Source organism: Musca vetustissima, unplaced genomic scaffold (genome assembly GCF_032173495.1).
Source record: "Musca vetustissima isolate MV318-11 ecotype Yass unplaced genomic scaffold, APGP_CSIRO_Mvet_v1 utg68072, whole genome shotgun sequence".
NCBI lineage: Eukaryota > Metazoa > Arthropoda > Insecta > Diptera > Muscidae > Musca > Musca vetustissima.
The window spans coordinates 30,762-52,135 of NW_026884598.1; the positions used below are offsets into that span (position 1 = coordinate 30,762).

The 21,374-nt window shown below is 35.8% G+C and overlaps 1 protein-coding gene across 1 annotated transcript; it reads right to left on the minus strand.

Moving 5' to 3' along the window:
* Positions 1-354: 354 nt before the first annotated feature.
* Positions 355-4,914, minus strand: LOC133331635 (putative mediator of RNA polymerase II transcription subunit 12; the record flags this gene model as incomplete). Its single annotated transcript, XM_061540016.1, has 3 exons — positions 355-1,071; positions 1,153-1,680; positions 3,796-4,914. Coding segments are annotated over 3 exons (2,364 nt in total), but the record flags the coding sequence as incomplete, so codon positions are not given.
* Positions 4,915-21,374: the final 16,460 nt, after the last annotated feature.

A 21,374-nucleotide genomic window follows, 5' to 3' on the forward strand; every position in this document is an offset into this window, starting at 1 on the left:
TAGGCTATTTTGCATTTATGTTGACGATATTAAAAAAATACATACATATATTTCTTATAAAACTTACAAATTAATTATACATACATAAACAACATATAATATAGAATGTGCACCAAGTAGCAGAGTGATGGGGATCCAAAATGTCAGAAATTACGGTGTTTATTATACAAAGTGCTTATAGAGGATACGCAGGGGATATGGATAGAAATTAGAGCATCTGTAGGTGTAAATTCCACATCAACCAGAAGAAGGCAAGGTGTTGAAGGTGCCATTCAATTAATGGGGGAAATGTGCTGAAGACAGTTTGTGACAATAAACGTTGATTGGGGTTTATGTTGCTGTTGCTGTTATGTCTCAGAAGAAACGTGCCGATGAAGATGCTGTTGCCAGCGGTGATGTAGACTGGTGCTGCTGATGGTGGTGTGGTTGTTGTTGTTGGGAAACATAATTATTTATGCCATGATTAAGAGCTAAAATTTTATTGATTATTTTAAATTCTTCTAAATTATTTAAAACGGGACTTAATCTATGTGCGACATTACCTGATGCTGAAGACGGCTGCTGCTGTTGTTGTTGTTGCTGATAATAATTTTGGGCATTTTGTTGCAATTGATTACTGATGTCTGGATTCAAGTGCTGGCGATAAAAATTCTGAGACTCATAATTTTGTTGTTGTTGATTCTGCTGCTGTTGTTGTTGCTGCTGCTGATTGAATTGCGAGAAAATGTGACTGGGATTGGTCTGCACTTGATTTATACCAAAATTCCCGGTATTCACTTCTTGACGGAAAAAGCGTGCTCGGTGTTGACCTGAGGGTTGCTCCTGTTGTTGTTGTTGCTGCTGTTGATAACGATCCAGTATGGCATTGCTGACATATTGTGGCAGTTGGGGAGCATTCTGTTGAAATTGTTGATAGTTCCTTTGTGGCAATGCCTGCACCAATGACAATTCTGCTGGTGGTTCTGGTAAGGCTGGGGCAAAGGTGGGCACAATTGTCAATTGATTGGAGGGTTGTATTTGTATGCTCGATATACTGGAAATACTTTGACTCTGTTGCTGTTGTTGTTGCTGCTGCTGTTGTTGTTGGGCAATTTGAATTTTTTGTTGTAAATTGTGGAATATTTGTTGTATGGGATTATTGGCAGCTGATACTTGTTGTGATGGCTGTTGCAGTGGTAGAGCTGACGGAGGTGTCAAACCATTATTTGGGGCAAATTGATAATTTTTATTATTAACACCAGGTATAAATTTGCCATTGGATTCCCTTAATGGTAACTGTTGGTCCTGCGGAAATGTTGGAAACAATGGTGACATTTTCGTTTGGGTACTGGGTATAAATTCAATGGAGGGACGTATCGTAAAGCTTGTCTCATGCTGTGCGGTTGGTGCCACAGCCACCTGCTGTTGTTGCAGTGTTTGGCCATTTGCTGATGTCTGAATGGGTATGTTATTGGTTGATTGACCTCTTTGCCGGGTCTGTTCTTCCAGCAATTTCAATTGCCTTAATATCAATTCTTGTTGTTGTTGTGCTTGGATTTTCAACTGTAAAATTTGTTGTTCCAATTCACGTTGTTTTTCCAGTAAATAATCGTTGGGATTATTGAGTGGCTGTTGATGTTGTTGTTGTTGTTGTTGCTGCTGCTGTAGTTGTTGGTTGACATTTGAGGTCAATGGTTGTTTCTGTAAGGCAAAAGAAAAATAAAAAGGAAATGAAAAGTTGAAAAATGTGTAGACAAGGAAGGAAATGTTAGGGAAGGGAAATATATTAGCTTCGAATTTAAAGTGACAGAAAATCGATAAATATTTATTAAAGTGTTCGATGTCAGTCAAGGGGATAAACAAATTAAATGGATAGGTTGAGAAGTGTGAGACTTTATAAAAGAGCCGGAGGGAATATTTACAGAAGTGCAGATTGAAGTATCTTTAGACGAGCTGAAAGGGGTTTCTATCGACAAGCTGAAGGGAGCTGAATAGAGTCTCTATAGTTGAAGGATGTATCTGAAAGGAGTCTTTGTAGACGAGCTGAAGGGAGTCTTTATGGACGAGCTGAAGTGAGTCTTTATAGACGAGCTGAAGGGAGTCTTTATAGACGAGCTGAAGGGAGTCTGAAGAGGATTCTTTATATACGAACTTTAGATTGAAGGGAGTCTTTATAGACGAGCTAAAGGGAGCCTTTATAGGCGAGCTGAAGGGAGTCTTTATAGACTAGCTGAAGGGAGCCTTTATAGACTAGCTGAAGGGAGTCTTTATAGACTAGCTGAAGGGAGTCTTTATAGACGAGCTGAAGTGAGTCTTTATAGACGAGCTGAAGGGAGTCTTTATAGACGAGCTGAAGGGAGTCTTTATAGACGAGCTGAAGGGAGTTTTTAAAGAAGAGCTGAAGGGAGTCTTTATAGACGAGCTGAAGGGAGTCTTTATAGACGAGCTGAAGGGAGTCTTTATAGACGAGCTGAAGGGAGTCTTTATAGACGAGCTGAAAGGAGTCTTTATAGACGAGCTGAAGAGAGTCTTTATAGATGAGGTGAAGGAAATCTTTAAAAAAGGAGCTGAGGGAAGTCTGTATCTATACATGAAGGGAGTCCCCTCTATAAGTGGAAGGAAGTCTAGGAAGATAAGCTGAAGTACTTGAAGTCTTTATAGAGAAGTTGAGGGTCCGAAGTCTATGGATAAGGGCCTGAAATCTATATTCATGCACTGAGACACAGGGCTGAAGGACGGGGAGTTTATAAAGACGGTTCATAGATCTTACAATGCGATTTTAAAGAACATTGAGTCCGAAATCCTGAAACAAAAGCAGAAAACCTGGCATTCTTTGTTCTGTAGCCACTGGGTGTTTTATACCCTCAGCCTTGCGAATTTTGAAAGACTGATAGGGTAGATACACTTTGCTTCTACAACCTTCTCCTAATCGAAAGAATAGTTTAAGATCCCATTTTCATGGGACCAAGTCCGTTTCAGACAATTTGGAGTCCATTCGTGTGACTGGTGTGCACGATAGCTCTTGACGGAAGTAAACGATTTCACCTAAACTTTGGACATCGTTGCGTTTCTTTCACCCCCAAATCAGGATCGAAGATGGGGAATGTTGGTCCAAACCCACCAAATGTCTCGAAGGGACATTTCCGGTACCTCTTCCACAAAGTGCCAACATTTATGAATAGAATGGTGAATCCTTCGCGTACCCTAATATTTATATCCTTCACAAGACTGAGGAGACAGATATAAATATTACTTTTGTAACAGACAAAAGGAAAAAAATGGACCCATGATCCCCTTTCAGTTCGTCCTTCTGTCTGTCGATGTTAAATTATAAACAGAGTACAGGTCGCATTTATGATCCGGATGAGATGAATTTTAGCACAGCTCATTTATTTGACCCAAGAACGAACCCAATTGAAATTGGTGAAAATCGGATCGGATATAGATATAGCTCCCATATATATTTTCTTCCGATTTTATGTAAATGGTACACCAAATTTCCACGGTTTGCCTTATTGAGACAACATTTGGCGTAACTTATGGAAACGAGCCTAGGATATAGTATGTTAAGTTTCATTGAAATCGAATCTGATATAGATAGAGCTCCATTATATACTTTCGTCCAATTTTAGGTATCGTCCGATATAGGGTATCATATAGTCGGCCCGTGTGACTGTTGAACTTCTTTTACTAATTTTTATTTTTTTTCTTCTATTTTGTCAATTAAAGCACTCAAAGGAGAGATGATGACCTCGAGTTAAAGATTAGTGTATTTTACGAACTTAAAATAAATTATACACCGAAAATAATTCTTACCGTAATATAATGACCCGATGTTGGTAGAGCATTTAAAAATCTATTTACAATGGTTGTTGTTGTAGAACTATATGTCGGCTGAGTTGGTGGAGGATTGGCAAGAAAATTATTATTAGTATTGCTGCTGGATTTTGGCAACTCCGTTTTTAGGACATTTAACTTCGTAATTGTGGGACCAAAACTTAGCGGCGATTGAGGCAACGAAGCAACAGTTGTTGGTGGTATGGCATCAATGATGGGAACAACCTGTTTGGGAGCACCCAATTCATCTACATTGACAGTAAATGCGGTGACCAAAGGTGCCGCCTGTATCCGAATATCATTCTTATCGACAATTTCAATATTTTCACCATCTTCGTTGTGGGTTGGTCTGGGTGTGGTCGTTGTAGTTGTTGTCGTTGTGGTTGTAGTACGTCTTGTGGTCGTTCGGGGACGTGGTGTTGTCGTAGTCGTCGTTGTTGTTGTGGTGCTGGTCGTACTAGCTTTCAGTTTCGAATTGCGTATTTCAAATTTAATTTCATCCAGACTGTTCGATGAAATTTCATTAGATTGCAAACTATGGCCAACACTGCGGGCAGTTTGATGATTTGAATTTGTATCGTCTGCAGCGGAATTATATGTCACAATAACTGGGGCGCCGAAGTTAAGCTTCTGTGATTTCCTCAATGATTTTGTTTTATTTATAAATGCCAATAATGGTTGTTCCTGGGCATGATTCTCATCATAGGTCGCCGTAAAGAATTGCACCGATGGCAAAATACCATCTGTGGCCCCCGTACTTTCTTCAAGAATTTCATCTTTGGTTTGTGTTACCAATGGTAGTGCCGTTGTACTTTGTATTGTAATGTGTGATAGGGTGGGACTGGGTGTGGTGGCAGCATCATCACCTCTTTGCTGAGTGTCATCTTCAGATTGTTCCTCGCCATCGTCATCATCGGCCGCCTGAGCTTCTTCTTGTTCCAGTTTATCTATGGCACGTAATAGGGCTTGTCTTACAGATATATCTAATTTTTGTATGGCCTCGCGTGGTATGATCTCATTGGTTTCCGTTGAGCTCTCCTCATCCGCCAAAATGTTTGGCGCAGCCAATAAACACAGTAGAAGGCAGGTGATAAGTGTCTGAAATAGAAAAAGAAGAAAGAAAATTACTCAAGGGAAAAGTAAATAATCCAAGCCTTGCCTAAGGCCTTGAAAAAATATTCTTTAAAAACATCCACGCCTTGCCTAAGGCCTTGAAAAAAATGTTCTTTAAAAATATCCACGCCTTGCCTAAAGCCTTGAAAAAAATATTCTTTAAAAAAAATCCACGCCTTGTCCAAGGCCTTGAAAAAATATTCTTTAATAAATCCAGACAGAACAGACATATAATTTTTAGAGGACCATTGAAATGAAATTGGGCGAAACTAAATGTGTGATCTACACACATACATTCTAAAATCTATGAAAAATTGTTTCAATCGGATTCTTTTGTGTACCATTTGTATGAAATCGAACAAAATAATGTATGTGGAACTATATGTAAATCTGGACCTAATTGAGAAACGGCATATACCGTTTGGTATGCTGCAGCACAGAGCGCTGTTCACAATTTTGTCTCGTGTATATATAAATCGGAAGAAACTATATATTGGAGCCCTATCTAAATCAGAACCGATTTTCACAAAACGTCATATACATTAGTAAGGACCTATCTCAATACGTTGTGCAAAATTTTGTATCAATCGGACAAAACTTGGGAGTTTGGTGGACCATTTACCAAAAAATCCGTATAAGGGAGATATATCCAATTCTTAACCGATTTTCACAAAACTTCGTATACATCAATGTGGACCTATTTTAATATGCTCTGCAAAATTTTGTCTCAATCGAAAAAAATGGAAAGTTTGGTGCACCATTTACCAAAAATCCGACGAAACTATATATGAGATCTGAACCGATTTCAACAAAACTTCGTAACTATCAAACAGGACCTAATGCAGTAGGCTGTGGAAAATTTTGCCCAATCGGAAAAATATTGGGAGTTTGGTGCACAACTTACATATAATCGGATAAACTATATATGGGAGACATATATTTAAAAGTGAACCGATTTTATCAAAACTTCACATACATCAAACTGGACCTTATTTTTATTATGCTGTCCAAAATTTTATCTCAATCGGAAAAATATTGGAATTTTGGTGCATTATTTACATAAAATCGGACGAAACTATATATGGGAGCTATATCGAAATCTGAACCGATTTCAACAAAACTTCATGTACATCAAGCTGGACCTTATTCAGTGTCTAAAATTGCGAGTTTGGTGCTCAATTTACGTAAAATCGGACGAAACTATATATGGGAGCTATATCTAAATCCGAACCGATTTCCACAAAACTTTGCACACATCAAACTGGACTTAATCTAGTACGCTATGCAAAATTTAGTCTCAATCCGACAAACTTTGCGAGTTTGGTGAACAATTTGCCTAAAATCGGACGAAACTATATATGGGAGCTATATCTAACACAAAACTTCGCATACATCAATCAGGACCTAATTCGGAAAAATATTGGAGGTTTGGTGCACCATTTACATAAAATCGGTCGAAAATATATATGGAACCTATATCTAAATCTGAACCGATTTGTCCCAATTTAAATAGGGTTCGTCCTTGGGCCAAACAAATGGGCTGTGCCAAATTTCATCAAAATCGGATCATAAATGCGGTCTGTACTTTGCTCACAAAAAAACATGGACGGACGGGCGGACAGACGGATGGACGGACATGCATAAATCGACTCAGAAAGTGATTCTATGCATATTCTCAAAAGGAACCATGGGTCTATCTCGATTCCTTTTACCTGTTACAAACATATGCACAAAGACATAATACCCTGTACCACAGTGTGGTGAAGGGTATAAATATTCTTTAATAAATCCATGCCTTGTCTAAGGCCTTGAAAAAATATTCTGTAAAAAATCCACGCTTATTTTAGTCCTTAAAAATACATGCCTGGTCCAATCCCCGTAGGGAGCTCTTCATAAATTCACCAAATTAATTGCCTCCTCACCTGTAGCTTTGTAAATTACATTATCTTTAAATGTCTATGCCACACAAAGTGCTCCAGTAATCTCTCAAAGTCCATTATTTTTTTAGCAATTACGTCAAATTATATCGCCTTAGTCATAGCTACTTATGAACATTTTCTATTCATGTTCATATCTATGTACCTATGAATGTCTTCAACCATCCATATCATACCATGCTCACGAAACGGTACAACATGTATGAAGGCGTTATAAGAAAATGAATAAATACACATTTTGTGATTACCACACCTTCAATTACTGTACTGTGTGGGGGAGCAGGAGGAAATTCATAATAATTTCACGTATTATTGTAGATTTGATACATTCGATTACATAATATAATGGCAATATATAACAGGTGAAAAGATCAAAATATGTATGTATATGTATGTGGGTTGAAGAAAGTGCCAATTATAAAAAAGATTTTTATTTGTGTATTTGGAATTGAATAGCGAAAATAAAATACAAGACTGTTCATTAAATAATTATGATGACCTGAGTCTTTTAAAAGTTTTCACCTAATTTAGGCTTATTTAAGGTATTCGTAACTTAATGCAACACAACTTTCAATAACATGCCTAGTCGGATTCTTGTGGAATGAAAATCGAGATTTCCATTCCCAAAATTTAGTCCTTGTAACAAAAACTTAAATACACACGAAGCTTTAAACGTCTTTGTAAAAAAGCTTTTTCATTGCACTTCTCGTGTTTTCTTATTAACCCCAGGCAAGCATGGTTACTAAGACCTCTTATCTCTCGCCACTAAGCCAGTGGTCATAAAATGTGAAAATTTACACCAAGCTTTCCCAACATAGCATCTAAATCTAATAACATTTTTTCACGCTGTGTGAGAGTGGAGATTATTCTCCATTTACTATTTTTTTGGTGTTTCAAAACATCAACCACCTGTTTGGATTTCTAAATGTTAAATAAATCTATCTATGTATGTGTGTAGGTGGCTAAAGCGTAACAATCACACACAAATTCACAGCTTGCTGTTGTTTTTTTTTTGTATTTTTAATGGAAAATTGTATAAATGCAATTTCTCGGAAAAAAACATAGACGTTTTTTTTACTTCTCTATTGCTAATGATTTTTCTAGCATATTGAAAATAAAAATATAGATATATGTATTTTATGTATGTGCAATATTTTTATAAATTCCTATTAGAGTTGCATTGAATAAAAAAACGATTGTGCAAATATTTAATAGCAATTTAAAGGAATAATAACTTATATCAATACAATTAAATATACATATGCAAATATCAAATAGGATAACAAATTGGATTAATGAAAACAACACAAGTGGATTTATTTAAACAAAAAGTGTTGAAAAACGGAACAAAAAAAAATTGTATAAAACAACATGTTCCCTGTAGCTGTGTCGTATTAATGTTTTTTTTACTGTTACTTTTTATAAGTCATATAAATATAGGCTGATAAAAAAATTATGCTAGATTTTTGGATTTTTATACACTCCACTATGGGTCAGAGATCCAATTTTTTTGGCCATAATTAGAGCAGTGCGTTTATGAAATAAATAAATATCGGATATAAAGATTTCGAGGACGCTGATTACGATTCAGCAAGAAAAAAAGTAAAAATGTAATAGGGTGATGCGAAAACGGCGGTCATTTATTTTAAAGTTGAATTAATCAAATTATTGTTGAACACGTTTTGTAGAGCTATGGCCACTGATTACAAGTCTTAAATCAGATTTAGAAAATCAATTAAAATGGATCCAAAATGGCGCATTAAATATAAGAAAAAAACTTAATATTTTATTTCTTTGCAGTATTTAAAATAGTATGATATCACATTCTTTATTTATTATGGTCTTAAAACTATATCATACCTTAAGTATATTTGAATTATAGCCAATTTGGTTGACAAACGTGCTCAAAATCCCCAAACCACCAAATAATGGGGGTCCATTTATGTGTTGCCTACTCCGAAACCTAAGTCGATATTGATTGCAAACCCATTTTGGTTGAATATGCATAGAATCACTTTTTAAGTCGATTTATGCATGTCCGTCCGTCTGTCCATGTTAAATTGTATACAAAGTACAGGTCGCATTTTTAATTCGAATAGGATGAAATTTGGCACAGCTCATTTATTTGGACCAAGGACGAACCGTATTGAAATTGACAAAAATCGGTTCAGATTTAGATATAGCTCCCATATATATTTTCGTCCGATTTGGTGTAATTGGTGCAGCCCCTATATATCTTTCGATTTGCACGAAATTTGGCACAGCTTACTGAATTAAGTCTAGAATGATGTGTGTTAATTTTCGTGAAAATCGGTTCAGATTTAGATATAGCTCTCATATATATTTTCGTCCGATTTTAGGTAAATAGTGCACCAAAGCCCCTACACATCTAGAATGATGTGTGTTAGGTTTCGTGAAAATCGGTCCAGATTTATATATAGCTCCCATATATAGTTTCGTCCGATCTAAGGTAAATTGTGTACCAAAGTCCCTATATATCTTTCGATTTTTGGCATAGCGTACTAAAGTAAGTCTAGAATGATGTGTGCAAAGTTTCGTGAAAATCGGTTCAGCTTTAGATATTGCTCCTATATATATGTATCTTCGTCCGATTTAAGGTAAACGGTGTACCAAAGTCCTTATATATTATTCGATTTGCACGAAATTTGGCATAGCGTACTGAATTAAGTCTATAATGATGTGTTTCGTGAAAATCGGTTCAGGTTAAGATATAGCTCCCATATATAGTTTCGCCCGATTTTAGGTAAATAGTCCACTAAAGTCCCTGGAAATGTTTTGATTTCCTCGAATTTTGGCACAGCGTACTGCATTAAGTCTAGAATGATGTGTGCAAAGTTTCGTGACAAACGGTTCAGATTTAGATATAGCTCCCATATATATATATACATCCGATTTTAGGTAATTAGTGCACCAAAGTCTCTGAAAATCATTCGATGTGCATGAAATTTGTCATAGCGTATTGAATTAAGGCTAGAATGATGTGTGCTAAGTTTCGTGAAAATCGTTTCAGATTTAGATATAGTCCCCATATATATTTTTGTCGGATTTTTTTATAATTGGTGCATTTTGGTATAGGGTACTGAATTAAGTCTAGATTGACACAACGTATTGAAGTATTATAAATTACTCTCGGCCAAGTTTCCCTGAAATCGGTACAGATATAGATATATAAAAACGCGTCGTCTGTTAGGATACATATGTATAATATACCCAATGTGGTGAAGGGTATCATATAGTCGGCCCAGTCCGACTTTACTACTTTCCTTACTGGTTATATATACTTTCGTTATATATACATTGCTAGGCCGCTTGACACAACATATTGAAATTAATACAAATTAGTCTCTGGCAAGTTTCAAAAGTTTCGATTTCAAAAATCGGTTCAGATTTAGATATAGCATAGCTTCCATATAATTTCGACCTATTCATGTTTTTTGTTACCAAATAATCAGTGGGTGCCTGGTTGATATTACATTTTAAACAGTGAAACATACCAAATAGCGTGTGTAAAGTTTGCTATATTAAATTTTATAAATAATTTCAAGCTGTCAAAAATAATTTATTTTCGATAAATGCTCTCAGTTGTTAGGGATGGGACAAATTTCTTCGTGATTCAGAGAGTGATTATTTACAAAATTTAGAATAGGTTGACAATTTTGTATGGGGAACTAAGTAATTACTTCATAATTAAGGGTCGAACAACGAATGAGAGAACAACAATCTGTACAGAATGGAATAGGTTGCAGAATGGCATTTGTTGGGATTGATGTTAATCGGTTAACTTATAGATAGAGATCACATATTTAAGCTCGTTCAATTTAATGTTAATGTTCCTTCGAAAAACGAGAATATACCTAAAGTGGTGAAAGGTATCATATAGTCGGCCCTATATGACTACTTACTGGAAATCTGCTTGCCATACTCATTACATTTGACCTATACTTTTGCGTACCAACCTTTCTTGGCACTGAAACTTCTACTTCTTAGAAATAAATCCAAATTAAATCTTACCATTTTCCCCTATTTCTTCCAAAAATAGACTTTTGGAAGTATTCTCCAATTATGTATAAACTCGTTCTGTATTCTGGAACTCAGGTATGTTGCATTACTGTCGTTAGACAGTATTCAGGAGGCTTTACTTTCCCTCAAGTTGATGTCTTCCCTTTTTAAACAATAAAATTGTCTCAATGGTCACTTTTACTGTATACATTTGTTCTCTCAATATACCTAAAGCTTGTTGGTCCGTAACATGTTCTATACGTTTTGGAACATCTTTATTCTCCATATAAAGTCCATTAGTTTTTTTGGTGGGCGGTAAAGCATTCAATAGCACCTTTCACATTTGTAAGAGGGTGCGAAAAATGTAGTTTTCATCCAACTCGGATCATAAATGCGACCTGTACTTTGTTTCCAATTTAGCATAGGCAGACAAACAGACGGAGATGCCTAAATCGACTCAGAAAGTGATTCTATACATATTCTAAAAATTAACCATGTGCCTATCTTGTTTCCTCCACATGTACATGCTCCATGTGGCGTGAGAAGTATATCCTCATATAACTAAAATATCGTGGGTTTTGGGATCTTTGGAAAAAATCCCCATTAAGGGGACCCCCCCATTCTCGGGGTCAAAAATTTTGTTGTTATAATTCGAATCTACACTAATTATATAATGTGCCTACAAAATTTCAAATGAAAATCTCAAGAACTCTTGAAGATATAGTCGATTTATTGTGTCAGCATCAAGTGACGGCTAAAGGGCTTCTCAAACTTTAGACGCGTTTTTCTCTAAACAGTTTTTTGCGAATGGCGGGCACGATAACTCAAAAACTAACTCAAAACTCAAATTTTTACACGTTTCTCTGTGAGTGTATAGCTATCGGATAAAGGATAAAGCCAAACGGTGAAGATCTTCCTTATTTTTTAACTTGGTTTTTGGTAAAAAATCGGCGATTTTTCAAAAATATTTTTTCAAAGGTCCACCATTTTGTTAATTTTGGAGCGAAGTCAATAATCCTAGTTCATACGAGAGCCAAACATGTACTCTTTCTAACACCGTTGGAATTTTCGGATTCCGATGTTCCAGTGAGGAGTTATCGCGCCCGCCATCAAAAAGAAGGAATTTTCTTTAATTACAAAAAACAACAACAAAATTTGTTTGTAAATTATTTTTCTTCTATTTTAAATCTTCAAATATATATGTATGTGCAAAGTTACAAACATTAACAAGCATTGGTATTGATTTACCAGCACATTCAAAAACTTTGAAAATGAAAATCGGGAATGGGAGGGGGGGGGGGGGGGTTCTTTAAGAGTTGCTGTTTTTTTTTTTTTCAAACATTTGTTTGAAAATTGTTTCGTATATTGTCGTTAGCAGCATGTTCATTGAATTTTCGGGTTCTCAGTTCGGGTATTTAATCGACACTTGTGTGTCCCCGATTAAAAGTGAAAAAAAAAGTTCAATCTTTCAATCATCACATTTACCCCTTTTTGCCTTCTAGCTGTGTTTCATCTTTTGCCCTGCAAACATATAATGTCAAACCCATCATTATGATGTGTACGGAACATAACATTATAACTGATAAATGAAGTGCACTTGGTTGAATATTTGCATATTCGTATAACTATTTCTCGGAATTAAAAAAAAAACAAATAATCTGATGATTGCCATGAATGACAAAACTTGTTTTCTTGCAACATGAAAACATCATCACAACATTTTAACTTTAAGAAACGTCAAAATGTAGATTTTTAATTTTATGAAATTACGTTTTGACACATTGCCCAAAGGGAAATCAAACTGATTTCGTCTGAGGTGTGTTCTTCACGTTTGAAAGCGTATCAAAACAAATTAATCATATAAATTGTTTATTAGTAGTTATTAACACATGTAAATATCATGATATGATATGAGGGTCATTAGAGAAATTTGCATATTGAGAAATGTGTATATAACGAAGGAAATATTTTTGTTTTGAAAACATGTTTGTTTCTGGGTTTTAGTTTAATAGCAAATCATCAAACATATATTAACACAACAAGGGGGGTATTAGTGGTAAATATTTTAAGGTGATGAAAAACATTCCAATGAATGGTATTAAAAATTCTGTTCCTAATTACACGAATTGCGGCGAATTGCTGGGTGATGCTAAGGTCACTGTGGAGAAGTAATTTTTTGTTGTGTGCATTTTGATATAATAAAATATATACTTTATAAAAATTACAGAAGGTTGATTGCAAAAATATACGGTTAAAATGAAAACCAAGCCGATGTATGAGAGATCGACTTCTCATTTTCCTCCTACATCACTGCTTCTACTATGAATAACTTTCGTTGGATTTCAGCGACCATCCAAGGCGTGGATTTATTAAAGAATAATTTTTCATCCAACATCCAAGGCGTGGATTTATTATAGAAGACTTTTTCAGCGACCATCCAAGGCGTGGATTTATTAAAGAAGAATTTTTCAGCCAACATCCAAGGCGACCATCCAATGCGTCGATTTATTAAAGAAGAATTTTTCAGCGACCATTTAAGGCGTCGATTTATTAAAGAAGAATTTTTCAGCGACCATCCAAGGCGTGGATTTATTAAAGTAGAATTGTTCAGCGACCATCCAAGGCGTGGATTTATTAGAGAAGAATTGTTCAGCGACCATCCATGGCGTGGATTTATTAAAGAAGAATTCTTCAGCGACCATCCAAGGCGTGGATTTATTAAAGAAGAATTCTTCAGCGACCATCCAAGGCGTGGATTTATTAAAGAAGAATTTTTCAGCGACCATTCAAGGCGTGGATTTATTAAAGAAGAATTTTTCAGCGACCATTCAAGGCGTGGATTTATTAAAGAAGTGTATTTGGAACCCAGAAGGACAAATTCACCATAGATGAAGTTTTTATACCCTTCACCACACTGTTGTACATGGTATTATGTCTTTGTGCATATGTTTGTAACAGGCAAAAGGAATCGAGATAGACCAATAGTTCCTTTTGAGAATATGCATAGAATCACTTTCTTAGTCGATTTACGCATGTCCATCTGTCCGTCCGTCCGTTTATGTATTTTTGTGAACAAAGTACAGGTCGCATTTATGATCCGATTTGGATGAAATTTGGCACAGTTCACTTATTTAGCCCAAGGACGAACCCTATTGAAATTGGAAAAAATCGGTTCAGATTTAGATATAGCTCCCATATATATTTTCGTCCGATTTAAGGTAAATGGTGCACGAAAGTCCCTATATATTGTTCGATTTGCACGAAATTTGGCACAGCGTAATGCATTAAGCCTAGAATGATGTCTGCCAAGTTTCGTGAAAATCGGTCCAGATATAAATATAGCTCCCATATGTAGTTTCGTCCGATTTTATGTAAATGGTGCACCAAAGTCCCTATATATCTTTCGATTTACACGAAATTTGGCACAGCGTAATGCATTAAGCCTAGAATGATGTCTGCCAAGTTTCGTGAAAATCGGTCCAGATTTAGGTATAGCTCCAATATATATATTTTCGTCCGATTTTATTTAAATGGTGCACCAATGTCCCTATATATCTTTCGATTTGCACGAAATTTGGCATAACGTACTTAAGTAAACGGTGCAAATGGTGTTTGTCACATTGACATGAAATTTTGCACAACGTACAAAATTGAGCGTAGAATAACATAGTTGCTTTTTCTAGGAGTACAGACATAGCCCAACGGCCCAACATTTGTCCCATTGTAACAAACAAATTACATGCTTATAGATTGATCTATGTTGATTCACATTTAGATAAATATCACATATTTTAGTTCATTCAATTTCATGTTAATTGTCCTGTTTAATATACCCATAGTGGTGTAGGGTATCATATAGTCGGCCCCGACCGACTTTACTACTTTCCTTACTGGTTTAATTATGGTGTGATGATTTTTTCCGTTAACTCTAAAGTTCAGGTCGAAAAAGTAGTTTGAGTCCATTGAACGTTATATTTGAGATAATATGCTCTCAGTCAGATCGAATGAGGAATATTATTGTAGAACATATCTTTCTCTATCTTGGGTCCTTGTGCGTCTTGTTTGTACTAATATTCTTGGAACTAAAATTTATCATAAGATTTTTGACATAGTTCTCATGAAATCGATATTCGTATGATTATATAGCCTTTTTCGACTTTTACCCGATCCTTACCATATGAATCTGAAATATTTGCCAAAAAATATCATTACACCAAACACGTTAATATTTGCGGTAGACAGATCCGGATCCCTAATTTTTTTATCGGATTTTTAGATATTAAAACGGAAAAAATCGATATGCAAATTTTATAAATTGCCTACTTGTGTAATTAAAGAAAAGTCGTTCTTTTCGACGCGGACATGATTGCCGATCCCTGGAACTTTCGAATTTCAAAATTCCAACGTAATTAGAAGGAGAACATATCTGACTTCGATCGAAAATTAGGAAAATGGAGGACGGATGAAAATTATTTTTTGGAAAATCGCTTATTTTGTACTGGGAAATAGGGAAAATTTTTTGCGATTGCATTTATCCTAGTGCAACGACAGATATGTATGTGTAGAATAACGTGTAGAAAACCGATTGGATTAATAGCTTTGAGTACCAGTACCCGAAAATCTTATAAATACACTTTGAGAAAAAATCTTATATAGTTTGAGAATCACTCTTGTCGTCGCTTGATGCTGACACAATAAATCGATTATATCTGTAATAGTTTTTGAAAATTTCACTTGAAATTTTAAAGAAAATTTCTTGAAATACTAGACGATCAATTTAAAAAACCATTAAGGGGACCCCCTCATTCTCGGTGTCAAAATTTTTTTTGATTTAATTCGAATCTACTCTAATTCTAGAATGTTCCTACAAAATTGCAAGTAAAAATCTCAAGAACTCTTGAAGATATAGCCGATTTATTGTGTCAGCATCAAGTGACGGCTAAAGGGCTTCTCAAACTTTAAACGCGTTTTTCTCACAACGAATGGCGGGCACGATAACTCAAAAACTAGTAATCCAATCGGTTTCAAATTTTGACACGTTTCTCTGGGAGTGTGTAGCTCTCGTATGAACTAGGATAAAGCCAATCGGTGAAGATCTTCCTTATTTTTTAACTTAGTTTGTGGTAAAAAATAGGCGATTTTCCATAAAAAAATTTTCAAAGTTCCGCCATTTTGTTAATTGTTGTGCGAAGTCAATAATCCTAGTTCATACGAGAGCCAGACATGTCCTCTTTCTTACACAGTTGGAATTTTCGGATTCCGATGTTCCAGTGAGGAGTTATCATGCCCGCCATCGAAAATAAGGACTTTTCTTTGAACCCAAAAAACAACAACAAAACAACAACAAAAAATTTTGGTAAATTATTTTTCTTCCTTTTTAAATTTTCAAATATATATGTGCCAAGTTACAAACCTTAACAAGCATTGGTATTCATTTACCAGCCCATTTAAAATCTTAAAAATAAAAAATCGAGAATGGGGGGGGTTCCCTTAAGGAAAGGTCAAAAGCCTAATTTTTGTCTCAATTCGGCAATACTTCGGAGCTTGTGCATCATTTGCATAAAATCGGACGAATCTATATATGGGAGCTATATCTAAATCTGAACCGAATCGTCCAAATCGGATCATAAATGGAACCTGTACTTTGTACAGTTTAACATCAACAGGGTATAATAATAACAAATCGAATTTTTAAAACCGAGAATTTTGGGGATCCCTTTAAGAGTCTCCATTTAATGGGGTTTGCTCTGTTATTTACACAATAGACCATCTTTGAGTACGGCTTAGTCCACCTGGTCTCTCACATTTGGGGCAACCACAGCTGGTGACTTTAACATACCGAAAATTTCTATTGGAAGCGTGGAAACGCATTTTTATTCACCGGAAATTCGTAGGGTTAAATTACAGCCACTTGCGATTTAGCTAGTCGATATATGACCAGTGAGCGGAGCAGTATTGTCGGACGGGGCCGACCATATGATACCCTACACAACTTCCACAAAACTATAACTTTCTGTGGTTCTATATTCTGAGCTTGGACAATATTTCGTGATATTTGCACCCTCTTGACCGACTAGAGATCAAAAAATTTTACAAATATTAAGTACAGCCAGTCTAATCACTTGCTCAGATTCCCTTCGCCATAGGTTGTGTTGTGATGTTCGGCTTTAAATTTTGGCCTACAGATCGACTCAAAAAAAAAAAAAAAAAAAAACCAACAAATAAGTTTTTGGTCCATTTCATCCCAAAATTAGTATCTGATCATCACATCAGAACCTCATGGAAAATTGCAAAGCGATCAGCGCTATATTTCCGCCCTCTAGTGTGGTGATGGGTTACTAAATAATATATGAATGCGTAAGTGTAAGTCCCGCATCCGAGTACATACGACATTATAATTGGTATCAATTTAAAGGTCAACCACTCCTCTTGAACACACTATCAACTTCTCGGGTCTAGGACCTTCAAGTGCAAATATATACCCCATAGAATGCAAATTTTGTAATTTTTCACACAAAAGTCAGGGTCCAGTTGACCCGCTAAATATTGACCGATGTTTACTTGTTCTTTGGCCCGATCCGTGCAAAAATTCGCGGTGTTTGGGTCATAATTGCGGCTTCTGGAGCGACCTGAAAAATTGACAAAAATAAAATTTTTGGTCCATTTCATCCCCTAAATATTAACCGATCTTTTCCAAAAACAATAGGGTCTTCATTGGCCATAACCCATCCTATATGTAATATTTCGTGAAGATTGGTCCATAACTGTGGCCTGTATCGTGCTTACAAATTATAATGGTCAGACGGACGGACACACAGGTCTAGATCGACTCAGCTAGTCGAGATATGACGATCGGTATACTTAAAGGTGGGTCTAGGACCAATATTTCGTGGCGTTACAAACTTTTGGGGCTGCACAAAGCAATAATACCCTGACAACATAGTTGTGTAGGGTATAAAAATCCGGATTATTAAGGGGGTCTATTACCAATATTTCGTGGCGTTACAAACTCTTGAGGCCTCACATGCTATATATAAACCAAGACCGATTTTAACAAAACTCAATATATGACATTCTAGGCTGAATTCTTCACGCTGTGCAAAATTCCTTTTACATCGGTTAAATGGGTCTTTGGTGCTCCATCGGATAAATCTTTATATGGGATGATTATTTAAATCTGAACAAATTTCCACCCTGTACCATGGTGTGGTACATCTTAACCTACAGAAAGTATGCACTTCTGGGCTCTTGATATACTCGCCAATGACTTTCATCTCCACTAAGCAATTTCCCACCCCCTTTTTTGCACAGAGCAATAAAAATTAGCTCTCATAATGGCACACAATTAGTTCATGTAAATAATGTTCATATTTCCCTTATTGGTTACCATATCGCTCAATTTATCCTAATTTAGCCCCAATTACTACAATATATTTATATGAGTAACCTCACTTATCAGATTATTATTGTCCTATTTAAATAAAAATCTGTAAACTGCCTTTTGAGTGACATATTTTTTTATTAAACATTTAATACTGTTTGAAACTTGTTTCGATAAAACTCGAATTAACGCTTATGGTTTCAAAATATTTTCAGTGTTCAGTATTCAAATACGCAATAATAATAAAACACAAAAAAATCATAAAAAAGTATCAAATTATTATCGGGTTGGCAGTTACTCGTCTCTTCAAAAAGGTATCGAACATTATCATCCTCATCATTAACAAATTTTGTTGTTTTCGAAAACTCACTAATTGCACAATGCAAGCTGATGTCCGGTTACTGGGCAACTTTTTTTTGGAGGGGGAATTAAAGATGACAACGGCGCAAAAGACGGCAGTGATGAAGAAGAAGCAGCGACCATTAAGCAGACTTGCCGAGAAACATGACAATTTGAAATTAATCCGTTTTTAATTATTTTTTTCTATATCTTTTTGCAAACATCTAACTACAGCGATATGCTTAACGAATGCCTGATTCATTATTGTGTTAATATGTTAATATTTAGAAATTTGAATAATATCTGCACACGCATAGACTTTGGCAGAAGCATCATTTGCTCAACGTGAACACAGGCCTTCCATTTGAATATTATTTGAAATATTTCTTCGATTTGAATATCTTTCTTCATTTTAATGTCTTTATTTTAAAGAGCTACATGATTTTTATGGTTGTTATGATGGTAGTTGAAAATGATGCTGTTCCGCTGCTGCCGCAGCTGCCGACTTCGCTGCCTAGTTATGCAAATGAATTTGAAACCATCTTCGTTGAAATACAACTGATGAGGGTAATAAAATTGAAATTATTTTCATTATTAATTTGAAAGTCAATCAAATGCGTTTCGTGTGAATAGTTGGAAATGTAAAACTATTTATGATAAATTTCCAAATAACTACCTGAGAGGATTACCAATATAAAAATAATAATATTTTAAGGAATACAAAAAAGTCAATGCAATTTTTGTCGAAATGTTGGGCGAGGAAGGTAGGAGTTTAAAATACTACTAGAAATGGTACAAAATATCAAATTTCTGTAACAATTCGCCATAGAGCCTGTTTTGGATTTATGGTGTATGAATTTTTTGCAGGTAACTCTAAAATTCGTTGTTGCAGGTTATCAGTTATATCGAAAGCGGAATATTTTGGGTCTTTTTATTCCCTCAGCCTTATGACTAGTGAGCGTATATACACTTTGATACGGTGAAAAAGTGCCTCATTGAAATATTGCTTTTAGACCCCATGTTTCGATGGACCGAATCCGTTTCAGAAAATTTAGAGTCGATTTGCACATGTCAGTCTGTCTGTTTAAATTCGAAATATAAGGAATATTAGTCCACTCCTTCTAGTACCTCCCCCACAAAATGGTCAAAATTGTGCTAAAAATTAATTTTATAATAACGGACTATCTGATTTTAACGAAACTTTGCACAACCTATTACCTTTACCAAGCCTAGATCAAGTAGGAAGATGGCACCTATTGGTCCACTCCTTCTAGTACCTCCCCCACAAATGGTCAACATTTTCAATATTTGTAAATCCAATATCAGGCGGAAGAAGTCTAGAATAAGTCCGAAGGTGGGACCCATTGGTTCAATTTAACTCCGAAGATGGGACCCCGTAGTTCACTCTTTCCGGTACCGCCCTCACAAATGATCAATAAAGCTAATAATAAAATCTGTGTGTAAATTCCGAAGACCTCCGCAAACCATAGGCTGGGGGTATATATCTGTCGGCAACAGATACTGACACTTTTTACTTGACCTTCATTTATTTTATTGAATCGTAAACAAAATACCACAAGACGAGATTGGTTAATATATTAAACGATTCGGATTAGTCATCATCGAATACATTTTTTAACGTAAACATTGTAAATATTTCAGATGAATCCGACAGTTATTCATAATGTAAAATCTTATGTGCGATATTTTTGTAAAACATTTGGAGGTCAACAAATCTCTCGAAAACAACACACAAGGAGGGTATAAGGAGGATATTCCTCATTCGATTTTACAGAAAACATCGTAAAATAATATAAAGCCTTTTCTTCGTGAACTTTTGAGTTATCAGCAATAATAATAATAATAATAAGTAATCAAAAACTTGATCTAAGGCGAACTTTTTCAATAACATCAACAAGGTCCCCAATGGAATATCCCATTCCCCAAACCATAACCTCAATTTTGTGTCGCAGTGTAATTTATGTATGAACGGAATTAAGATTGGAATGGGGTATCCCGGAATTTTGTACCACCTCTATTAGCTTTATCTAGGGCTTTGCTGGTAGAAAGGCCGGTTATGGCTTGAAACACAGCCTGTTGCTGCAGAGACTTCATGGCGACGTGCAATGCAGTGATAGCTTGTATGCCTTCACTATAGCTCCTTAAGTCGTGGCGGATATTGCAGGGATGTGGAGCAGCCATCACAGTGTGATAGATGGGATGGAGCGGTAGCTAGCCCGCCGGCAGGAACTGTTAGACTGACAGTATGCTGGTCTCCTCATGGAGTTGATTGATGCCCCTAAATCTGGACACAACTCGTTGCAAATTGGATTTTTTGCAAGAAACTCCACTGTGCATCGTTATGGGAAGACGTCCAGACTAGGACTTTAAAATAAAGATGCAAAAATGACGATAAGTTCCACTATGAGAATGGCAATCTAAGTATCTAAAATTAATGGGGAGAAAATTCATATTATAATAGGACCTCGAACATACAATAGTAGCCCTATAGCAGCCGTCCCTAAAGAAATGATTTTGCAAGACAATTTCAGAATTTTGGTCAGATAATCCAGCTCTGCTGCGCCACGTTTCTGTAACATGTACATTGAAATGCCGTCGGAGCTATGGACTTTTAATGGTTTATATTTTGAAATAATTATCTCTGTTTAACTGGATGTGAATGATAAGGGCTGCAAGTCTCGTTGTAGATATTTGCACCTCCGGATAGCTGCTAGCTTGATCCTCTTCTGTGAAGATGAATGTTCGAT